This window comes from Hydra vulgaris, chromosome 10, assembly GCF_038396675.1.
Source record: "Hydra vulgaris chromosome 10, alternate assembly HydraT2T_AEP".
Classification (NCBI taxonomy): domain Eukaryota; kingdom Metazoa; phylum Cnidaria; class Hydrozoa; order Anthoathecata; family Hydridae; genus Hydra; species Hydra vulgaris.
This window is the reverse complement of record NC_088929.1, coordinates 30,081,421-30,102,500: the sequence shown is the minus strand read 5'-3', so window position 1 is coordinate 30,102,500 and position 21,080 is coordinate 30,081,421. Positions and strand designations below refer to the sequence as shown.

At 27.4% G+C, this 21,080-nt stretch overlaps 1 protein-coding gene across 2 annotated transcripts in view; it reads left to right on the top strand.

The window, feature by feature from the left end:
- Positions 1–7,234, top strand: part of LOC101235757 (uncharacterized) — a 33,822-nt gene extending 26,588 nt beyond the window's left edge. For both annotated transcript variants that reach the window (XM_065807748.1, XM_065807747.1), the window contains exons 16-26: positions 1,305–1,382; positions 1,669–1,815; positions 1,963–2,016; positions 2,161–2,235; positions 2,669–2,723; positions 3,830–4,040; positions 4,310–4,408; positions 4,656–4,742; positions 4,903–5,008; positions 5,105–5,248; positions 6,413–7,234. In XM_065807748.1, the coding sequence (XP_065663820.1) occupies positions 1,305–1,382; positions 1,669–1,815; positions 1,963–2,016; positions 2,161–2,235; positions 2,669–2,723; positions 3,830–4,040; positions 4,310–4,408; positions 4,656–4,742; positions 4,903–5,008; positions 5,105–5,248; positions 6,413–6,652 (1,296 nt within the window). In that variant the 3' untranslated portion in view covers positions 6,653–7,234. The remainder of the gene's footprint in view (positions 1–1,304; positions 1,383–1,668; positions 1,816–1,962; positions 2,017–2,160; positions 2,236–2,668; positions 2,724–3,829; positions 4,041–4,309; positions 4,409–4,655; positions 4,743–4,902; positions 5,009–5,104; positions 5,249–6,412) is intronic.
- Positions 7,235–21,080: the final 13,846 nt, after the last annotated feature.

Here is a 21,080-nt window from a genome sequence, read left to right as displayed (position 1 = left end):
TTTTATTTCTATAATAATTTTTATTTTATCTATGCTATTTTTTTGTTATTGTCGTTATTATTACTGTTATTATTATTATTATTATTATTATTATTATTATCAAAATAAATATAATTTTTAATTTGGTATTTACTATAGATTAATGCATGTGTCAATTGAAAAAATCCATGAATTTTACTAGCTATTTCAAAAATATATATTAATTATTTTTAATTAAATAAATTATTGATTTCAACCTCAGAAGTTTATTAAAAGTTTTTTTTTTTTTTTAAATGTTAAATATTGATAAAAGACAAACTTGAAAAGAAATTAGAAAAAAGATGAAAGCATTTTTGATATAAAGAAATAAAATTTTTATTTATTATTTATTAAAATATTTTTTTCTTTCTATATTTTATTAAGGCTATATTTTGTTAAGTCTATATTTTGTGTCCTCTCAATGTAGATTGAGAAAACAAGTGATAGAAAATAATTTAACTTCATTTATTACTGCTACTGAAATATTTAAGCTTTTTAAAATTATGTTTAAGCAAAAGTAATAATTGTTTTTAATTGTTTCAGTTCCATATAAAATTTGTATTTTTATTTTAACTTATTATTCCTTTCATTTTTATTATTCGTGTTGCAATTGTTGATTAATAAACAGTATACAACATAGTATGATTATTGTTTAGGAGATAATCCACTTCAAAGTTTTGATTTAAATAATTTCCTCATGTTTTATAATTTATAGAAGTTTTAAATTTTTTAAATAATTTTTTTTCTACCTGTTGTTCTATAAAGTTAGGAAAAAATAACTTGTAATTAACATAAAAAGTGCTAATTTCAAATAATAAAACAAAATGAGATAATAATAAAAAAATCAGGATGAAGAGAAAATTATTAACATAGCTCAAAATTTTTTATAAGAATAAGTTCAGCAAACACTATGTATGCGCTGTTAGCTAAGTTTTATGCAAATAGTGTGCATAGTTTTCCTTGAGAGTTATGCCAATGTTTGATTAACAGTGATTGGTTCTTTATTAATATACTGTTGATATATATGTGTGTGTATTTTTATGTACATATTATATTTCTATAGTTGAAATGCACAGAATCCATTATTGTACAAATAAAAAACCCAATATGTCTACTGCAATGTTGTAAGGTTTGCAGAGTGTTGATGTATTTTGAATTTCTTTTAAACGAAAAAACCTTTTTTTTGTTGTTGTAAACTTGCTATTGTTTGTAGATAATATCTTCTGTCATTTTATGTATGTACGCTAATATCATTATACACTAATATCATGTCTATTACATTGTAGGCTACTTTATCTTCTCAGCTAAAATATTTTTGTGGGTTTGTACAATCCTTGCAACAAGAAAATGAATCATTGATGCAGGTTCTTTAATATTTTCAAAAATTTTTTTTTTGTTTTAAAGTTTTCTGAGTGATTGTTCTTTTGAAAATGCAGTTTTTTTAGTTTCCTGAAAGTTTACATAGTTGGACTTCCGCCCTTTTAACATTCACCAATTCAATTATATTTATTGTTTTATATATATATATATATATATATATATATATATATATATATATATATATATATATATATATATATATATATATATATATATATATATATATATATATACAGTAAATATAATAAGTTATAATATAATATTTACTAGAATAATGATGAGTTAGCTGTATGCGGCACATTGCCATCATCAGCAAAGTTACTACGTCATTTTCAATTGCGTTTGAAGATGATGAGGAAGGAGAATGAAGCATTGCGAGAGAAACACATTGATACAATGAATCAAGAGTATTTTTCTGTAATTTTTTTATTTCATTTTTTAAAATAGTTTTTTTGAATAAAGTTACTAGTTCAAAAAATAACAGAAATTAATTCTTATGTAATGAAATAAGATGAATATATTGATAAATGGGATTAAAATAAAACAATATAATTGGTTGATTAGAATGCTGAGGTTGCACTGCAAAATAAAGTTCAAGAACTTCAACACTGTTTACAGGTACAATTTTTTTTTATTTATGTAGACTAAATAGACGAAAATGGTAGTAGTGTTTTAAAAGGTTAAGAGATTTCAGAATCTTTTACCCCTTTCCTTTTTTCTTTATTCTTTTTACAAATCTTTATTTTGTAGTTTTCATTTTAGGAAAAAGAGAAAGATATCAATCAGAAAACAGTCGATTTGATGAACATGCAAGTTGCTCTTAGCAGGTTGGCAAAGGTTCGAATATTTTAACTTTGCTTATGTAATATGATAATATGATTATATATATATATATATATATATATATATATATATATATATATATATATATATATATATATATATATATATATATAGACAGACAGACAGATAAATAGGTAGGTAGATAGACAGACAGATAAATAGATACATAGATAGATAGATACATAGATAGACAGACAGCCAGATAGATAGATAGATAGATAGATAGATAGACAAATAGATAGATAGACAGATAGATAGATAGATAAATATAATACAAAGAAAAAGTTATTAAAATAATATAAAATAGGATTAAGCTAAAATATTTTTGTGTTAAATGAAGTTATTTCTGTCACAAGATTCTTAAGGTAAAAATGTAGTTAATAATTTTTTTTAATTAAAATTACATAATATTTTTTATTTAAAAAAGGAGAAAACAAAGCTGGAAAAAACTCATGCAAAATTGCTAGCTGATTGCGACCAGAGTAAGTTTTACTGTTTTTAAAAAAGACTTTAAACTCTGACTTTTTTTTTTTTAATGGAAATTAGACAGTACTTTTCCTCTAAATACACTTACACACTGGTAATTTTTGTATTTTGTTTCACATTGATTAAATATTTCTTGCTCATCAATTCGATATTTGTTGCTCATTAATTCAATATTTCTTGCTCATTAATTCAATACTTGTTGCTCATTGGTTCAATATTTGTTGCTCATTAATTCAAGATTTGCTTATAAGATGTGTAAGCACGTTTAGTATGTTACAAAACTTTTAAAAAAGTACATTTTGGATTTTTTATAATATTTATAGCAAAATGTGGCAAAAACTTCAACTAATTTGAACTCTCTCCAATCTTCATGTTTTTTTGACTCATACAACCAACTTGTCAACTCTTCTGTCAACCGTTTCCTTGCTCTATAATTTTTTTTCTTTCTAGTTACTCCCAACTTAATAGTGGTTGCTTACAGCCTTGTTGGGAGTAAATTAGAATTCAAAAAAAACAAAAAAACAAAAACTTTCACTTATAGAAGTGAGCTTTCTTTCTGCCATTTTCATAAAAGCTTATTTAAGGGAAAGGCTTATTGTTTGACTGCCACAATCTGATAAGCTTCACTCTTAATTATTGAAATATATTTGGAAGTTTTTTAATCTTTTTTATAAGTATATAAATATATATATATATATATATATATATATATATATATATATATATATATATATATATATATATATATATATGTATATATATATATATATGTATATATATATATGTATATATATATATATATATATATATATATATATATATATATATATATATATATATATATATATATATATATATATATATATATATATATATATATATATATATATATATATATATAAAGTAATTATCTCCTTTGTAGTAACCTCTGCAGCTTGACTTCATTTATAGTTGTTCCTCTTTGGCCCCACCTCCTTTATATTACCTTATGTGGTTTTGGAGGAAGTGAATTTAAATGCACTGTATATTCATTAGTTTATAAATAGTTATTAAATGTTTTGTTACAAGTTTTTAAAACAAGTTTATTTATGTTTTTTTTTAGAAGGTCATATTAAGGAAGTACAGTTTGCTCCACCTTTACCATCAACGCATGTAGTTGCCTTAGGACCAACTTACCCAGGTACAACAATAACTAAAACAATTGTACCCAGTGATTGCATTTCTTGGCATCGTCCTTTCCCTAACTATAACCCTGTGATGTATACTGCTGAAATTGTTTTGAAGAATCCAGAATGGGCTGATAAAGAAATTGGGTAGGTTTGTAAAAATTTATAGTTAGAATAATAGAAATTTATAAGTAGGATTTATTTAAGAAAAGATTTATTTGGATAGGTTCATAAGAATAAGAATGTGAGTTTGATATATTTTTTTTAGTATTTGTTTTACTTTTATAATAAATTTTCCGTGTCAATTTCTTATTAGTCAAATAATTTTTCCCCTGTTCTCCAAAGAACTATTTCCCCGTAGAGTGTTTAAAAAAGTTAAAGTTAAAATTTTAACGATCTTTTCTTATTTTAATTAGAGGGGGTCAGTCACCAAAAATGTTGTTCAATTCAATGGATGGTAAAGTTAATAGAAAAAGTCATATGGGTCATTATGCTGTGGTAGATGGTTATCCAAGGTATAATTTGGAAGTAGTTTTTTATTATTTTAATTTTTTTTTCCTTAAATTTATTTTTAAGTTAATAAAGTATTATCTTATTTTTAATTTTTTAAGGTATTATTTATTATAACAACTATTATTTATTATTGTTTTTTATAGTTATAAATATTGTTTTATTTACTATTTAAAGCATCATCTTTTTATTTCTAGTTTTCAGAATTTTCTTACTTTTTAATGTGAAATCAATTAATAAAAAATATTCTAGAAATCCTGTTGGAAGAACTGGAATGATTGGAAGAGGACTACTTGGTAGATGGGGTCCTAACCATGCTGCTGACCCAATACTTACAAGGTATTAATTGGTATTGCTAGTTAATATTAAAGGATACTGTTTTGGAATTTTTAGAATATTTTAAACATTTGCAAGGCTTAATAAAAATTTTCTGTGTTCTAAATATAGCGTTCATGAGTAGTTATTTATTATTAATTTATTTTATGTGCATTAAAAAAAGATGGGGAAGAAGCTCAAATGGCTCTATTTTCAAACATTGTGGGCGCCCTGTTCTAGAGTTTGTTGCAATTCAAAGAAAAGATTCTGGTCAATGGGCTATACCAGGGGTTGGTTTTTTATTATAAATCCATGTGTTAAATTATGATATTTGTTGATAATCATTCCTAATGTTTTATTTTACACGTTGTTTTGTTTTTGTTTAGGGTATGGTTGATCCTGGGGAGAAAATTTCGGCAACACTGAGACGTGAGTTTAGTGAGGAAGCACTTGGATCCCTGGACATGACTGTTGAAGCTCAAACATTACTGCGTGATAAGATTAAAGAGCTTTTTAAGCACGGAACATTAGTATGTTTATTATTTTTAATCATTAAACATTATTATTTTTATTGTTTTTATGGATGGAACATTAGAATATCTGTTGTTTTTAAGAAAGGAACATTAGAATGTCTTTTGTTATTAATAAATTAATAACACTGGTCAATACAAATTTGGTGACAGAAATGTTCGTCTTGTTTCTGTATATTTTTAAGACGTCCAATCAGAAACTTATATTCATTTTACTTAATTGGTTTTAGTCTTTTTGCTTTGTAATATTCTTTAATTATTCAATTTCTTTTCTCTTTTTTTTTTCTCTATTCGTTGATGGCTAAGTCTAAAGCTCCTTAGATATTGAAGTATGATATACATAAGAGTTTGCAAAAACGTATATAAAAAATAATGCAAAGTACATATGCGATATGATATAAATTACATATGAAAAATAAATTGTTGAAAAGTTTTCAGAAAATGTTTTAAGTTTTATACATGATTGTTAGATAGATACACACTCTATGGGTATGAAATTGGCATGATTTTTATATTTATGTAAGAATAAATTTAAAGATTTATATAAATATCATACATCAATGCTATATGCAATCTTATAAAGAGAAAAACATCGCTTTTTTTTAATTTATGAGACTAATGTAGAAACAAGTGTGAAACAGGGATAAATAAACATTAAATAACGTATATTAAAAACATTGCTGTTATTTGACCAAAATACTTTCTTTTGAAAAGTCTGATTTTATGTGAGGTTTGAAAATTAAAGTATATAATAAATAATATAATAATATATAATAAATTTAATAAAGCTGTAAAAGTAATAAAGATAAACAAAGAACATTTCAGTATTTGATAAAAGAACCTACTTTTGTTCAAAGAATTAGCTTTTGTCCTATCACATAAAATGTTGTTATAGGGATTTCTGCGTAGTTTTTCACCGTTTCTAGTAGTGTTCTGTCGTTCTGTCACTGAAAAAAAAAATTCTGTAGAATGAAAATTAGAGCTGATGGCGAAAAGGTAAATCATTTTAAAACAAGGCGTTCTCAAATTACCTAGTAAAAGTTATATTCTTAGCACTAAGACAAAAAATAAACTGTGTAGGACTGAGTAATAAATTATTTTTTTTAAATATTTTTATAATCATTTATATTCTATTTGATAGCTGCTATTCTTTTTAATTTTTAGGTTTACAAAGGTTATGTTGACGACATCCGGAATACAGATAACGCTTGGATGGAAACTGTAGCTGTTAACTTTCATGACGATGATGGAAATAGTATTAGCCATCTACCTTTAAAAGCTGGTGATGATGCTAAAAATGTACAATGGATGAGAATAGATAAAAAGTTGGAATTATACGCCAATCATGCTGATTTTATACGTCAGACTTGTGAGATGCGTGGCGCATATTTCTTTATCGAATAGCAAAAATGTTCTTAGGTCTTTTAAAGAATTTTTTATCAAAACAACATTTTTATAAAAAAGCAAAATCAAATTAAATGATATTGTTTTGTAATCTAAGCCTTGTTTTCTTAGCTTAAACGTGTTTTATTGCGCCAGTTTTTTGTGAAAACTGTTGTAATTAGAGTCAGTTAGGAGAATCTTTTATACGCTGGACTGGATCGGCATCTAAATAAATTATTTAAATTTTTCTACATATCATTCCGTTACAGTTTTAATTAATCATTCTCGAAAAAACTAAGAATAAATCCTTAATTGATACTGTGGACTTTTTTTTATTACACTCTTGTGCAAATATAAAAAAGGCAAATCTTATATTTCCATTTCTAGATGCAGTATGTTTAGTATACATACGTGTGATTTTTTTTATAGAAACATTAAGAAATTTTAGTGAAAATTTTTATTGTAATTTATAGATGTAAATTTTAAAATGTATATTGATGCTTTTATTTATTGTGTTTTATTAGTTAAAAATTTAATATATACACTCTTTATAAATAATATATTAACTAAGAATTTTTTTAATAATAAAATGCATATAAACGATATGTCAATTTATTAACTAGTGATCCCCCCGATGATCGTTTTATTTCATATGTAAACATCAATTGTATCATAAAAGTATTGGCACGTACTAAATCGAAAATGTTCAAATAAAAATATTTTATCTCAGTCCTTATTGACATATTAGGGACTGGTTGATAAGACAAACCTGTCTCATCTTCTTGTCTTTGCCATATTCATATATTTCATACACAGACTTGTAAATAATGTGTGCGGCCGTGGCGCAGTGGTTAGAGCGCTTGCTATATAAGCAGGTGATCCAGGTTCGAAACGAGCTCTGGACATATTTTCGCGTCACGGTAAGGAAGGAGGCGTGAACTTCCTGGTTAAATGCACTTCCGCGGTGCTCTGTGACAAGACCGTTAGGACTTCTTGGGGCACCTAAAATAAAAAAAATAATATACACGGTCGTTTTAAAGCGGCAAGTAATTATAAGCAAAGGGCATTGAAACTTTCGAAAGTTTAGATTTTAATGATGGCTTACGGTCTTTAGTAACGAAAATATTTCATAAAAAACAACCATATATTTATAATTTTAGATGGTAATAAATATTTAAATCTTATTCTTTGAATAAAATTATTATTGGGATTAATCAGTATATTGTATTAAAATGAAAATAATAAGAAGGAAAACGTCTCAGTATATAAAAATATGTTTTTTTATGCAATTATTATGTATTTGGCTAAAGCCCCATTTTACTTTACTTTTTTGAAATTCATTAAAAAAATTTCTGAGCGTTAAAACTTTAATTCTTTTTTTTTTTCTCATTTTTGATTGATATGTTCTTAATTTGTTACTTTTTTCTGCTCGTTGGATTCAATTTTTTTTTAATGTCAAAGTATAACTCTACTTACCCTTGTTTTTAAAAACCTAGTTTTTATTTTTATATTAAACATGTATATATAATCACTGTATACAAATATACATTTTCGAATATATACTATAATATATTAGAGTATATTTGTATATTTGTAGTAGAGTATATATTATGCCATTTTATACTGAATAGTTTGTATAAATTTATGATGTTAATTTATATATTTAAACAACAATATAGATGCTATTTTGATATTCTTCTTTGCATGTTTTATTTTACCCCCCAATTATTAAGTTTTCGAACTTAAAAAATCATAACTGTTGTTGTGCTTATGTATTAGACAAATACTTTGTATAATTAATTAGTACAATACGTGTTTACATATATCCTTTATATGAATACTTATTATACTGTTGTTGTGGATAAACTTAATTAAACAAAATATTTACTTAATACATTCTTACATATATTATATGTATAAATGTGTTACACGGAACAAAGTATATACAGTTAAACATACTATATGTACAATTGTATATATATGTATATGTATATATGTATGTGTGTACATGTATGTATGTATAAATATACATATGTATGTACGTATAAGTGTACGCATATATATATATATATATATATATATATATATATATATATATATATATATATTTATTTATTTGTATAGATATCGATATATAGAATATATTCGAGGTTAAGTATTTTGATGGAATAATACGAAGTCTCGAGTACGTGTTACAGTGCTCAATATTACTGAATAATAGAGCTATATATAATTATATTTAGATGAATAAAAACAACTGATTAGCGGGACTTAAAGTTTCATGCCCGAACGGCTGACGATTGCCTTTTAACTATTAACGGCTGATGATTGCCTTCGGGCATGAAACTTTAAGTCCCGCTAATCAGTTGTTTTTATTCATCTAAATATAATTATATATATATATATATATATATATATATATATATATATATATATATATATATATATATATATATATATATATATATGTATATATATGCAGTGCCGGTTTTAGCACTACCAGCGCCCTGGACGAGATTTCTACGGCGCCCCTAGCTCAATTTAACCCCATTCAAAAAAAAGGTAAAGGGGAAAATAACTAATTAGTTTCACCCCTTTACATTCGGCGCCCTGGGCCATCGCCCAACCATGGGCGCCCCTAGCTCAATTTAACCCCATTCAAAAAAAAGGTAAAGGGGAAAATAACTAATTAGTTTCGCCCCTTTACAACCATCGCCCTGGGCCATCGCACTGTATATATATATATATATACATATATATGCTTGTGTATTTTTATATATATATATTCTTATATATATATGTATATATATATATATATATATATATATATATATATATATATATATATTTATATATGTGTGTGTGTCAGTGTGTGTGTGTGTGTACATATGAATGTATGTTACATATATATATATATATATATATATATATATATATATATATATATATATATATTATATATATATATATACGTATATATATATATATGTATATATATATATATATATATATATATATATATATATATATATATATATATATATATATATATATATACGTATATATATATATATGTATATATATATATATATATATATATATATATATACATATATATATATACGTATATATATATATATACATATACACATGCATATATATGTATATATATATATAAATATATATATATATATATATATATATATATATATATATATATATATATATATATATATATATATATATATATACAGTATTGGACAAAACATTTGCAACCAACATCGAACAATGCTAAAAAGTGTTCCTAATTTTACATGTCTTAAGAGCGAAACGAACTATACTACCACAGCAAACAGTTCAGTAGTCTGGAGTCATAGCATGCCATGACATAAGCAATCAGCTGACAGGTGACAGCACACAGGCAGAATTTCGTTGACAAGTGCCATTTTGCAGCGGACAAAACAAATGCAACTTTTTTGGTTTGTTTCATTTTCTTAAGTCTTGTCCGTGTCAACGTCACGGAAGTTTTTTAATAATTAAAGGAAGTATCCAGAAGTTTCCAGAAGAAGCATCTGGAAGCATCCAGTAGCATCCAGAAATATCCAGAAACATTCAGAAACATCCAGACGCATCTAAAAGCTTCCAGAAACATTGAAAAGAAGCATCTAGAATCTTCCAGAACAGGTTCACACAGATTCATTTTACTATATAAGAGACATGTAAATCGACATGTAATTCAGTCAGTATATGGAAGTCAATCAGTCAGTATTATCAAGACAGTTTATCGAAGTGAGTTTTATCAAAGTGTTTTATCGAAGAACATCAATACAAGAAGTGAAATACAACAAGTGTTTCATTACATCAATACATTCCACATCCAACCAAGACGTTGTGTTTCACAGAGCATTATTGAATCATCACAAGGTAAATTTAACACGGTAAGCCTTGAGAAGCGTGATTATTTATTTTATTATTTTTATGACTTCAAGTGCAAAAATGGCTCTCGACAGTCTTGGATTGGAACTAAGAAAGAAAATTATTGGCGATTACGTAAGTGGAATGTCTCAAAAAAGTATTTGTGATAAATATCGCGTGAAAAAATGGACCGTATCATAACTATGTTTTAAATATCGTTCTACGGGGATGTTGGCAGCAGATAACAAAGGTGGAAGACCGCGTTCCACCACTTCTAGAGAGGATTCTATGATCGTCAGATCCGTCAAGAAGGATCCCTGGATATCATCAGTTGAGATACAAAAGCAATTAGAGCTGCCTGTATCGGACCGAACAATCAGACGACGTGCTCTTGAAGCTGGATTGTTTTCTCGACGCCCTGTAAAAACCTGAAAAAAAGACTCCTGTTTGCTATATCTCATATTGACTGGAATGTGCAGAAATGGCGAACTGTCCTGTTTAGTGATGAATCGAAGTTCAACATCATTGGGAGCGATGGCATTTGCTGCGTACGACGACCTGCCGGAAAACGCCTCTATTTACGTTACTGCCATAAGACCGTGAAGCATGGTGGAGGCAATGTAATGGTCTGGGGGTGTTTTTCTGCTAACGGTCTAGGTCCAATACATTGAAACGATGGAACAATGGACCGTTTCATGTATAAAAATATCCTGAAAGATGTTATGCTACCTCATGCTGAATGAAATGTGCCAATAAAATGGGCTTTTCAGCAAGACAACGGTCCGAAACACATTGCAAAAGTAGTCAAGCAGTGGTTTCAAGACAACCACCTATCGGTGATGGATTGGCCACCTCAACCTCCGGATCTCAACCCTATCGAGAACCTGTGGGAGATCGTCAACCGCAGAATTAATCGTGAAGGTGTTCGTAATAAGGATCAACTGTTTGAACAAATCCAAAAGGCCTGGGCAGCGATACCACAAAGTTTCATTGATCACCTGATTGAATCTAGCCTCGAAGATGCAAGGCTGTGATCGACAACAAAGGATTCGCCACGAAATATTAATAGCGAAATACAGCTTGGACAACATTTTGTCGAGTTGCACTTGTTTCATCCAGAAGGAAATCAACTTTTTTTAATACTTTTGATTAATTTATTAATTTTCGTGTACAAATAATGAACTTTGTGATGAATAAAACTTGAAGAACTTTGTCTCTAAACAGTTACATAGTTATTTCTCTAGATTGAAAAAATGCAGCACTTTTATATAAAGAAACTAAATTAGCATTATTTGGTTCCACTTGTTTTGTCCGATACTGTATATATATATATATATATATATATATATATATATATATATATATATATATATATATATATATATATATATATATATATATATATATATATATATTTATAGTTGAAGAATATGAATATATATTTATATTTTTTTTAATCGTTAAAGAATATAAAATCTAGTAATAAACAATTGTATTTAGTCTTTATACAAATATAGATTCAGTTTTCTGCAAAAAAAATTCTACTACTGTCGGTTCATAACCAGCCATTTCATAACCAGTATTTACCTTGAAGTCTAAAAATATTGTATAAGCAATGGTTATATATTTCATATTATTTTCATATTATTTTCAATTCAAAATCTTCTAAATGTTGTATAATATTATTGTATTTCACTTCATATTATGATAACCGTTAAACAATGGTCATTCTCCTTTTTTTAGCCATGTATGTATATCAAAAGAAGTTATCCAGCGTTTTTATTCTCTTGTAAATTATTGTAACTAAACACATTTTTGTTATAGTTTTTAATTTTTTTGCTAACTGAATTTATTATAATATAGTTTAAACTGAAATAATTTAAGTTTGATGTTTTGTTATAAATTTAATAGTTTAATTTTGAAGTTTAAAGATGAAGAGGTTATCCAATAAAATCTGCCTTCTAAAAGCATCTGAAGTTTATATTTAAAACCGAATATCATCAATATATTAAAGTGAGTTTTTAAAATTGATAATATTAAAATTTTTTATAATAACAAAAAAGATAACAGAAGTATTTTATGTAAATGGCAGTTCAAATAGAAAAAAACAGCATTTGTGAATTCTTTTCCCAGCTTAGCAAGTCCAAGTTATTTTAACGCATGTTATCTTTTATAAATATAAAGTAATTTGATCCTTGGTATTTTTTGGTTTTTGATCCATGGTATCTAACAGCATATTATCTAAGAGTACGTTTTGTTCGAAAAGGTTTTATTAATGTTCTTCAAATTTTGATATTTTACCTGATCAAATGAACAAAACCCTACATTCGAAACTATTATTAGCTGTATGATAAAATTTTAATATTTTCAATCTATTCGATTTCATAACTATATTTACAACTGATATTAGACATGAAATGATTACACAGTGACCATGATATGATAATCACATTTGAAGTTCAAAATTGATGCAACAAAATTATGTCCTTGTTTTAAAAATAAAAGATGATATAATCTCAACAGTTAAGAACATTTATTTGTGAGCAGCAAAGTGACCCAAAAAATGACGTCAAGCGAAAAAGAACGAATTATTAATTAATGGTTTTTAGAAAGAAATTTGAATTTTTTTATTTCACTCAATTTACACAAAATTATAAACTTAAACATTTTTGCACTTAATTAGATAGTAGTAGGTAGTAGTAGGTACAAACTAAGTTAAGTTGTTTTTATTTTTATCAATTATTTTGATAGTTGATTTTATTTTGAGATTTATGATAAGACTACTACAGATTATTATATATTAATTTAAGTGAAATTGATATAGTGAAATTGATATAGTGAAATTAATATAGTGAAATTGATGATGTTTTTCGTGGAGAATGCGATTTACGTTTTAAGAATTACGTTTAAAGACCAAGTTACCAGCTAAATGATTTTATTATTTGAGATTTAAGTTTATGTTTATTGATTTTAGGCTATATTTATGTTAACATATCGTATGTATAGGAAAATTAGATTAAATTATAATAAGGTCAAATTAGACAAGATTTGTAATATCCTTTTACGAAACTTCTTAAGATTAAGTTCATTTATTCAAAATATTGTCTGCCATTTTAAATTTTACTTTAATGCTCTGTGTTCGTCGTTTACTGACAAGTTTATTTTAAACAAATTGCTACATGCTATTAAAAATTTTAAAGTCCGTGAAAATTTGAACTTTAAAACGTTCTATTTAACTAAATTATTCTAAAATTATTTGTCTTTTTTTTATTGTAAAATAAATACTTTTAAGTTAGAAATTCGTCTTTAAATTTGACGTTAGATTTGTGAAATGCCTGTACTAACAACAAAAAGAAGAGTGCGAACTATGAATGTTAAATCTATAAAAAAAATATTCGATCAGGCCAACGATTTAATGGAAGACGTTAACCATAATGAAAATTTATCAGAACTTATTAATTTAAGAGAAACGGCGAATGATAGATTTAAGAGAATTAAGATTTTAGTTGATGAAATTTCAATTTTAATTGATGATGCGGATGAGTTACAAATTAACGATGATTTAGCTATTGACTTTCCATTAAGCTTCAAGAGAGAATTCTAAAATAAACAATTTTTTAAATAAATTTTCTATTTAATCTAACGACGATGCGAGTTTTACAGTAACATTTAAAAGTAATAAAATGATTAAACTTTCCAACCTTGAAAATTTAAGCATTTGACGGCAATTGGGAAAATTGGCAACCCTTTTGGGAAAATTTCGACTGCCATAAATAAAAATGATGACCTAAGTAATATTCAGAAAATGACTTATTTAAGGTGGTCGTCTGGTAAAAAAAATCAAAAATACAATTCGGGGGAAAGTTTATTTTATTTTTCAACATTAAGAAGTTACATTTGTATGACGAAAAAAATATATATACATTAAGTTTTTAAAAAAAATGGTTAAAACATCACTTTCTTAGAACAAAGTTCTAGCTATCTGTACATCCGTTTTGCATGAAGTTTGATTTTTTATGCCGGATATATATAAAATTAGTATGTGAACCAGTAAAAATGGCATCTTTACGTATTTGGGGAAATCAAGAAAGGGGTAGAGTTCAACAAAAACCAACCCATATTTCCTAAAATGCTCAAAGAATTAATTAGATTCTGGTTCACACTCTAACTTATACACAGATGAACAAACCCTGAAAATTTAAGTCTGAAATATCAAAAACGGAGAAAACCAACACAATAAAAATAAAATAATTAAAATGATCCTTTAGAATAACTATCTCCTCCTTCCTGGTGTTTTTCTTTATCAATAAATCCTTTCCTTATAGCTCTTAACTTTTTTCTTTTGTTCTTTACAGTATCTGTTGATTTTTTTTGTATATTTTTGACTTTTTTACTATCAAATACTAAAGCACGATCAATAAAATAATATCCTGGTGTTAAACAAAGATCCTTCAAAACATTAGCTAGAGCTCAATATCCATCATTAAAACTTACTACTGATGAAAACGTACACATTTCTAGTACATCTTTTGAAACAAATGTATTTTTTGGGCATTTCCGCCAGAGAATCAGATTAAATGCTTCGTTAGCATTTTGGCTTGTGCCTTGTAAGCAGCGCGACAAAAGCTCATCATTGCTTAAATCAATAAAAGCTTTTTCAATTTCTTTTTAATGACTTCAGGAATACCGCCTTTTGAATTGTATTTAGACAAGCCTGATATTTTATCAGCTTGATATTTGCACCATAAAATTGTTTTGGCCCAAAACAACCAAAAATGATTGTTGCTAAGGGCATAGCTAAGGGAAAAGGCTAGTACATGTCTTTACAAAAATTAAATTTTTGAAAAATTAAGTTAAAAAATATGTTTAAAAGTATATATTTTCTAAAAGAGCACAAATTTTTCTTATAAACTGGACTATTAAAAAAAATTTGATTTTTTAAATATTTTTTTACCAGACGACCACCTTAAGGAACTTGGTTCAAGGACCTAGCATATTCAGCAATTAATGGTCTGTCGCTTTCTAACGATAATTACATTATAGCTTTAGATATTTTAAAACAAAGATTTTCGAATGAACAATTGACAGTTTCTTTTTATATGAAAAAAAATGTAAGTTCTTTGCAAAATTTTCTAGGTACTGTGGAAATTCAGATACGTAGTCTAGAAAATATTGGTACTAATTCTTCGATGTATGGGTCTTAACTTGTCCCAATAATACTTGAAAAGCTTCCAGAGAAGCGCAATTTAGCTATTAGTCGTAAATTAAATGAAGATGGAACTTGGGAAATTAAAGTTCGATATTTTAAAATCTGAGTTAAGAGCGCGAGAACGTATTAATTCTTCTAACAAATACTTTGCCTATCACTGCCAGTACGTTTCATTCGAGTGATAATCCGAATAGTAAATACGATAAGAAAGCTTATATTTATAAGAGAAATGACTCTTATTCACCTGTTTGTTTATTTTGCGATAATAACCACAAATCGCATCAGTGTATTTTGCGATAATAACCACAAATCGCATCAGTGTATTTTGCGATAATAACCACAAATCGCATCAGTGTATTTTGCGATAATAACCACAAATCGCATCAGTGTATTTTGCGATAATAACCACAAATCGCATCAGTGCAAATTAGTAGCTAACATTACGGCTAGAAAAAAGATTTTAAGTGATAAAGAATTTTGTTTTCTTTGTCTTAGTAATAAATATAGAAATAAGTGTTCATCAAAATTAAAATGTTTTAAATGCAATCGTTTTCATCATGTATTTATTTGTGACAGTGACAATAGAGACAACATAATAACAACAAAGACGGCGAGTTGACTTCAGTTGCGAGGACATCTTTTCTTTCTGCTTCTAAATCTATTCTTCAACCTACTGAAACCGTATTGTTACAAGCAGCATTAGCTGTTAAAAATCAAGATCATTCCAGATTTGCTACAAGTCGAATTTTATTTGATAATTGTTCGCAGCTAAGCTACGTAACTCCTGAGACTTGTGTCAAACCTAATCTAAAACGTATTGATAGTAAAGAAATTAACATTAAAACATTTGGGCACGGTAGCATTTCTGAAGTCTTAGAGTGAGAGTTTCTATATAAAGAATTTATGGTTATTTTATAAGTGTTGAATGTTTTTTAAACGGTATATGTTCTCCTTTAAGTGGGCAGCATATTAATATTGCATGTAATAATTATAAACATCTTATAAGGGTCTTAGATTAGCCGATTATAATAATTCTAAAGAAAATTTATCAGTTGATATTTATAATTTAAAATGACTTAAATCTATTATAGGATGATTCCAAAATTAGTGAGAGTGATAAGATTATTTATGAAAATTTTCAGAAAGGTGCGTTTAGTTTTCGATGCAAATGCTTGCACATCTGGTCCTTCGTTAAATGAGTGTCTGTTTTCAGGACCATCACTTACAACTTTATTATATAGTATACTTTTACGTTTTCGTGCAAAGCGAATCGCTTTAATTGCCGATATTGAGAAAGCATTTTTAAACATTGCATTAGCTGAAAAGCATTGTGACTTTGTAAGATTTATATGGTATAAAGACTTATTTGATTTAGACAATAATAACTTAAAAAGTGCTGATTTAAGTGTTTATCGAAGTCCCAACTTTAATTACTTCAGAACATTCTATAGTAAATTTAGATTTTATGAATATTAAGAATTTTAAAACATACGATCGTCTTCTTAAGGTTACAGCTTTAGTATTGCGTTTTGTTCGTATTATTAAGAAAAGAATTTAATAATGATTTTTATACAATAACTACTTTAGAACTAAATAATGCGGAATTGTTGTGGATTAAATTTATTCAGAAAAGTATATTTAATATAAATCTTTTTTTAGTTGGTCTTACAACCAACTAAAAAAAGATTTAGGATTTCTTACTGTTGATGAATTAATTCGTTGTCAAGGTCGTCTTAGTAACGCACTAATTCCCTTCGATTCTAAATTTCCTATATACTCTTTGGTGCCTAATAGAAGGAGGGGTTGGAATAAGGGGGGTCAGGGGTGGGGGTGGAAATATCACTAAAGCAGGGGGGGGGGGCTGGAAAAGGCGGGGGGGGGGTTGGAAATATCACTAAAGCAGGGGGGCTGGAAAAGGCGGGGGGGGGGGGGGGGTTGGAAAATTTTTAGTTTCTTTAAATACTTAAAGCAATAACTAAGTAATGTTTTTGTTAATTATTAACATATATATTTTAATGTCTGAAAACAAGTAAATATATGATAAAGAAGAAATATCAACAGAAGTCCAGTTCAAATAAGTTTCTCTCTTTACATATTTTGTAAAATGTCAAATATGTTACCCTCGTCCTCTTGCTCAACATCGGTATTAACGTGAGCCTCTTTTATTCGTTTCTTGACGCTTTTTCGAGCCTCGTAAAAAGCTGATTTCATTTTTTTTAGATGTGGCTTGAAAATAATACTAGCTTCATTTTCCTCAAACACCTTCTGCAGTGCATCTAAAAACGTTGCGTCCTTATTAATCTGAAACATTTGTCGGTGATGGAATGGTATTGGAAGGATTGGCTGTAGCTTCAACCGCCACAGCTGGTGTTAAATCAGGCTGTGTTTCAGCATTGTTCTGTTCGCTATCACTTCCACTTTCGCCACTTGTGCCATCAGTTTCATTTTCATTTTCGTCTTCTAATAAGTAACGATCGCCATTGATATAATCCAACAATATAACCCTCGTGGTTTCTCCAAATACCTTTCGGTGGAATCAGGTTCTTGATAACCGACTGTAGGTTTACTGACACAGGTGATTCTGTTAGCTTCTTTTTTTTAAAACAAAGTTTTTTGAATGAATGATATTACGTAACGTAAGTAAGTAGTGAAAAAGAAAATTTTTATAAAAAATTGTTTTAAAAAAAAGTTTTGGTTGTCAAAAGCTCGGAGTCTAATTAAGACTATAATTAAAAATTGTTACATTTGCAGAAAATTTGACCGTAAACCCTATAAACATCCGAATTCTCCGCCTCCACCCTTATCGAGAGTTAGTGATAATTATGCATTTAAGTGCGTTGGAGTAGATCTTTGCGGTGCAATTATGATTTAAAATATTTATGAATCTAATATGTGTAAAGCGTGGATATTTGTTGCTACGTGTTGTAGCACACATTTTCTTTATTTAGATTTGATGCCTGATTGTACAACAGAAGCTTGCATTCGTGGTCTTCGACGCTTTATTAGTCGCTTGGGCGCACCCTTATAATTCATAAGTGATAAACTGAAAGCTTCACGAGTTCACGACGTATACGATGGTGTTTTGACGTTCCAACAGCTCCTTGGTGGGGAGGGATATTCGAAAGAATGATCCGAACCACCAAGAGAGTGATTAAAAAAGTACTTAGAACATCTAGAGTAACTTACAAAGAAATGACTACAATTCTGGCTGAAATTGTAGTTACTATAAATAACCGGCCGATTACCTCTCTTTACGAGGTACCTGGTGACGAACCACTAACCCTAAATCATCTCGTGCTTGGGAGGAAATTACCTTTAGAATCTGTAAATCTTAGTAACTTTTTACCTAAAGACTAAAACAGGGTTCCCACTCGGCATGCAACGCATGCAATTGTTTACATAGGCATGCAAAGCATGTAAAAGCATGCACTTTTGTTAATTAAGCATGCTAAAACAAAAATAATCAATTTTCAAATTAAGTTTCTAAAAATTCATTCATTTTAAAAGACATTACAGTGTAGTTTTTGTATAAAATTTCATTTGAAAAGAAAATGTCTATTAATAAACAATGTTTTAATATTATTTATATTTTATTAGTTATAATAATTTATACTATTAAATTTATTTAAAACCGCTTTTTGTTTGAAATATTTTGGTAAATTTAGATTTTCTGGATTTAATACAAACTAAAATATATAAATGGGCAAGACCACTTACCAAAGATCTTGGGAAAGTAGATTTATATGGGTCACAGGTGTTAACAACAGTTTAAATTTAGCACATTACATTTGTTGTAAGACATCTTTCAGTATATCTGCCAGTGGCATTGGTCAACTTTTGAAGCATGATAAAGGTAAAAAACATGTTAGTAAAGATCCTTGTAAAATATCAAAGAACCAAAAGCAGTTCAATGAATCAGTCAGACTTTCAAATGTTAGATGTTCGAATGTCCATATAGATGATCAGATCTCTCATGCAAAAATGTAGAAGATGTGTAAACTATTAAACTCTTTACTTCAAAAATTTATTCTTCCAAAAAAGTTAAAAAATGATAATTGAGAGTTCAAGTCACAGCCTGAAATTTTAATGATTAATTTCTGCAAAATCGAAAACCATAGAAAACTAAATTCAATTGAATTAGGAACAAAAGTCAAATTGCTGTTGCATGGAGCTGCTCTACCTAATTCAGTAGATGAAAAATTTAGGACTGAGTGCAAAGAGTTTTATATTGCTTCTGCATCATATTTATAAGAAACTTATCTTTTCATGTTTCACTTTTAAAGCATGCTTAATTTCTTCATCCAAAAAAGCGTACTGCTCCAGGTGCAATAATCGCAATATCTAATTTAACATTAAAAGTTGCTTCAGTATTAGACAAACGACTTAGCCCAGTTTTTCATCTAAATGAGATTTCCTCAACCAAAGTATCTCTTCAAACCATATAATGGTTGTCTTATCAGAATAAGGTAATCCCAGAACACTTTTATATAAATTCACAACTATCTACTACATCTGTCGCTCAACAGCAAACATTGTATTGGTCTTACGCTTTTAGTACTTGTTACTTAAATAGTATAAGCAAACAATCCAAATATAAGCAAATAGATAATTATTGGAGTCAAGTGGGCACTACATGTGATGAAGCTGGCAATTTAAAATTTCCGCAGCTACTTGCACTTGTTAAGTGTGTTTTATCTCTTAGTCATAGCAACAGTTCACCCGAAAGAGAGTTTTCTATAAATAAGAGGTTTATAGAAGCTTACTGTACCAACTTGAAAGAGGTCACTATTATTGCATTGAGATTAGGTATAGTTTAAATAACAATATTTTTATCTTTTTCTTTTTTAGTATAATTACAACAATTTATGATAAATGGTTTGATTTATTGCAACACTTTTTTTAGTTAAAGATGAACTTAATCAAGTAGGTGGAGTTATAAATTTTCCAATAACAAGTAACTTAATTAAATGTTGTAAAGAGTCTCATCAAAGATATAAAATTTATTTTATATCTTTGATATAAAATTGTTTTAAGTCTAAAATCTAAAAGAAACCTGTTTTAATGAAAGATAGTTATTAAAACTAAAAGTAAACTTTAGCAGCTAATGTTGTTAACGAGTTTGTGTTGAGTGTTATGTATTGACTAAAATTTTGTTGTCCTTGTTATATATATATATATGTATATATATATATATATATATATATATATATATATATATATATATATATATATATATATATATATATATATATATATATATATATATATATATATATATATATATATATATATATATATATATATAGACACATATAGACACACTAC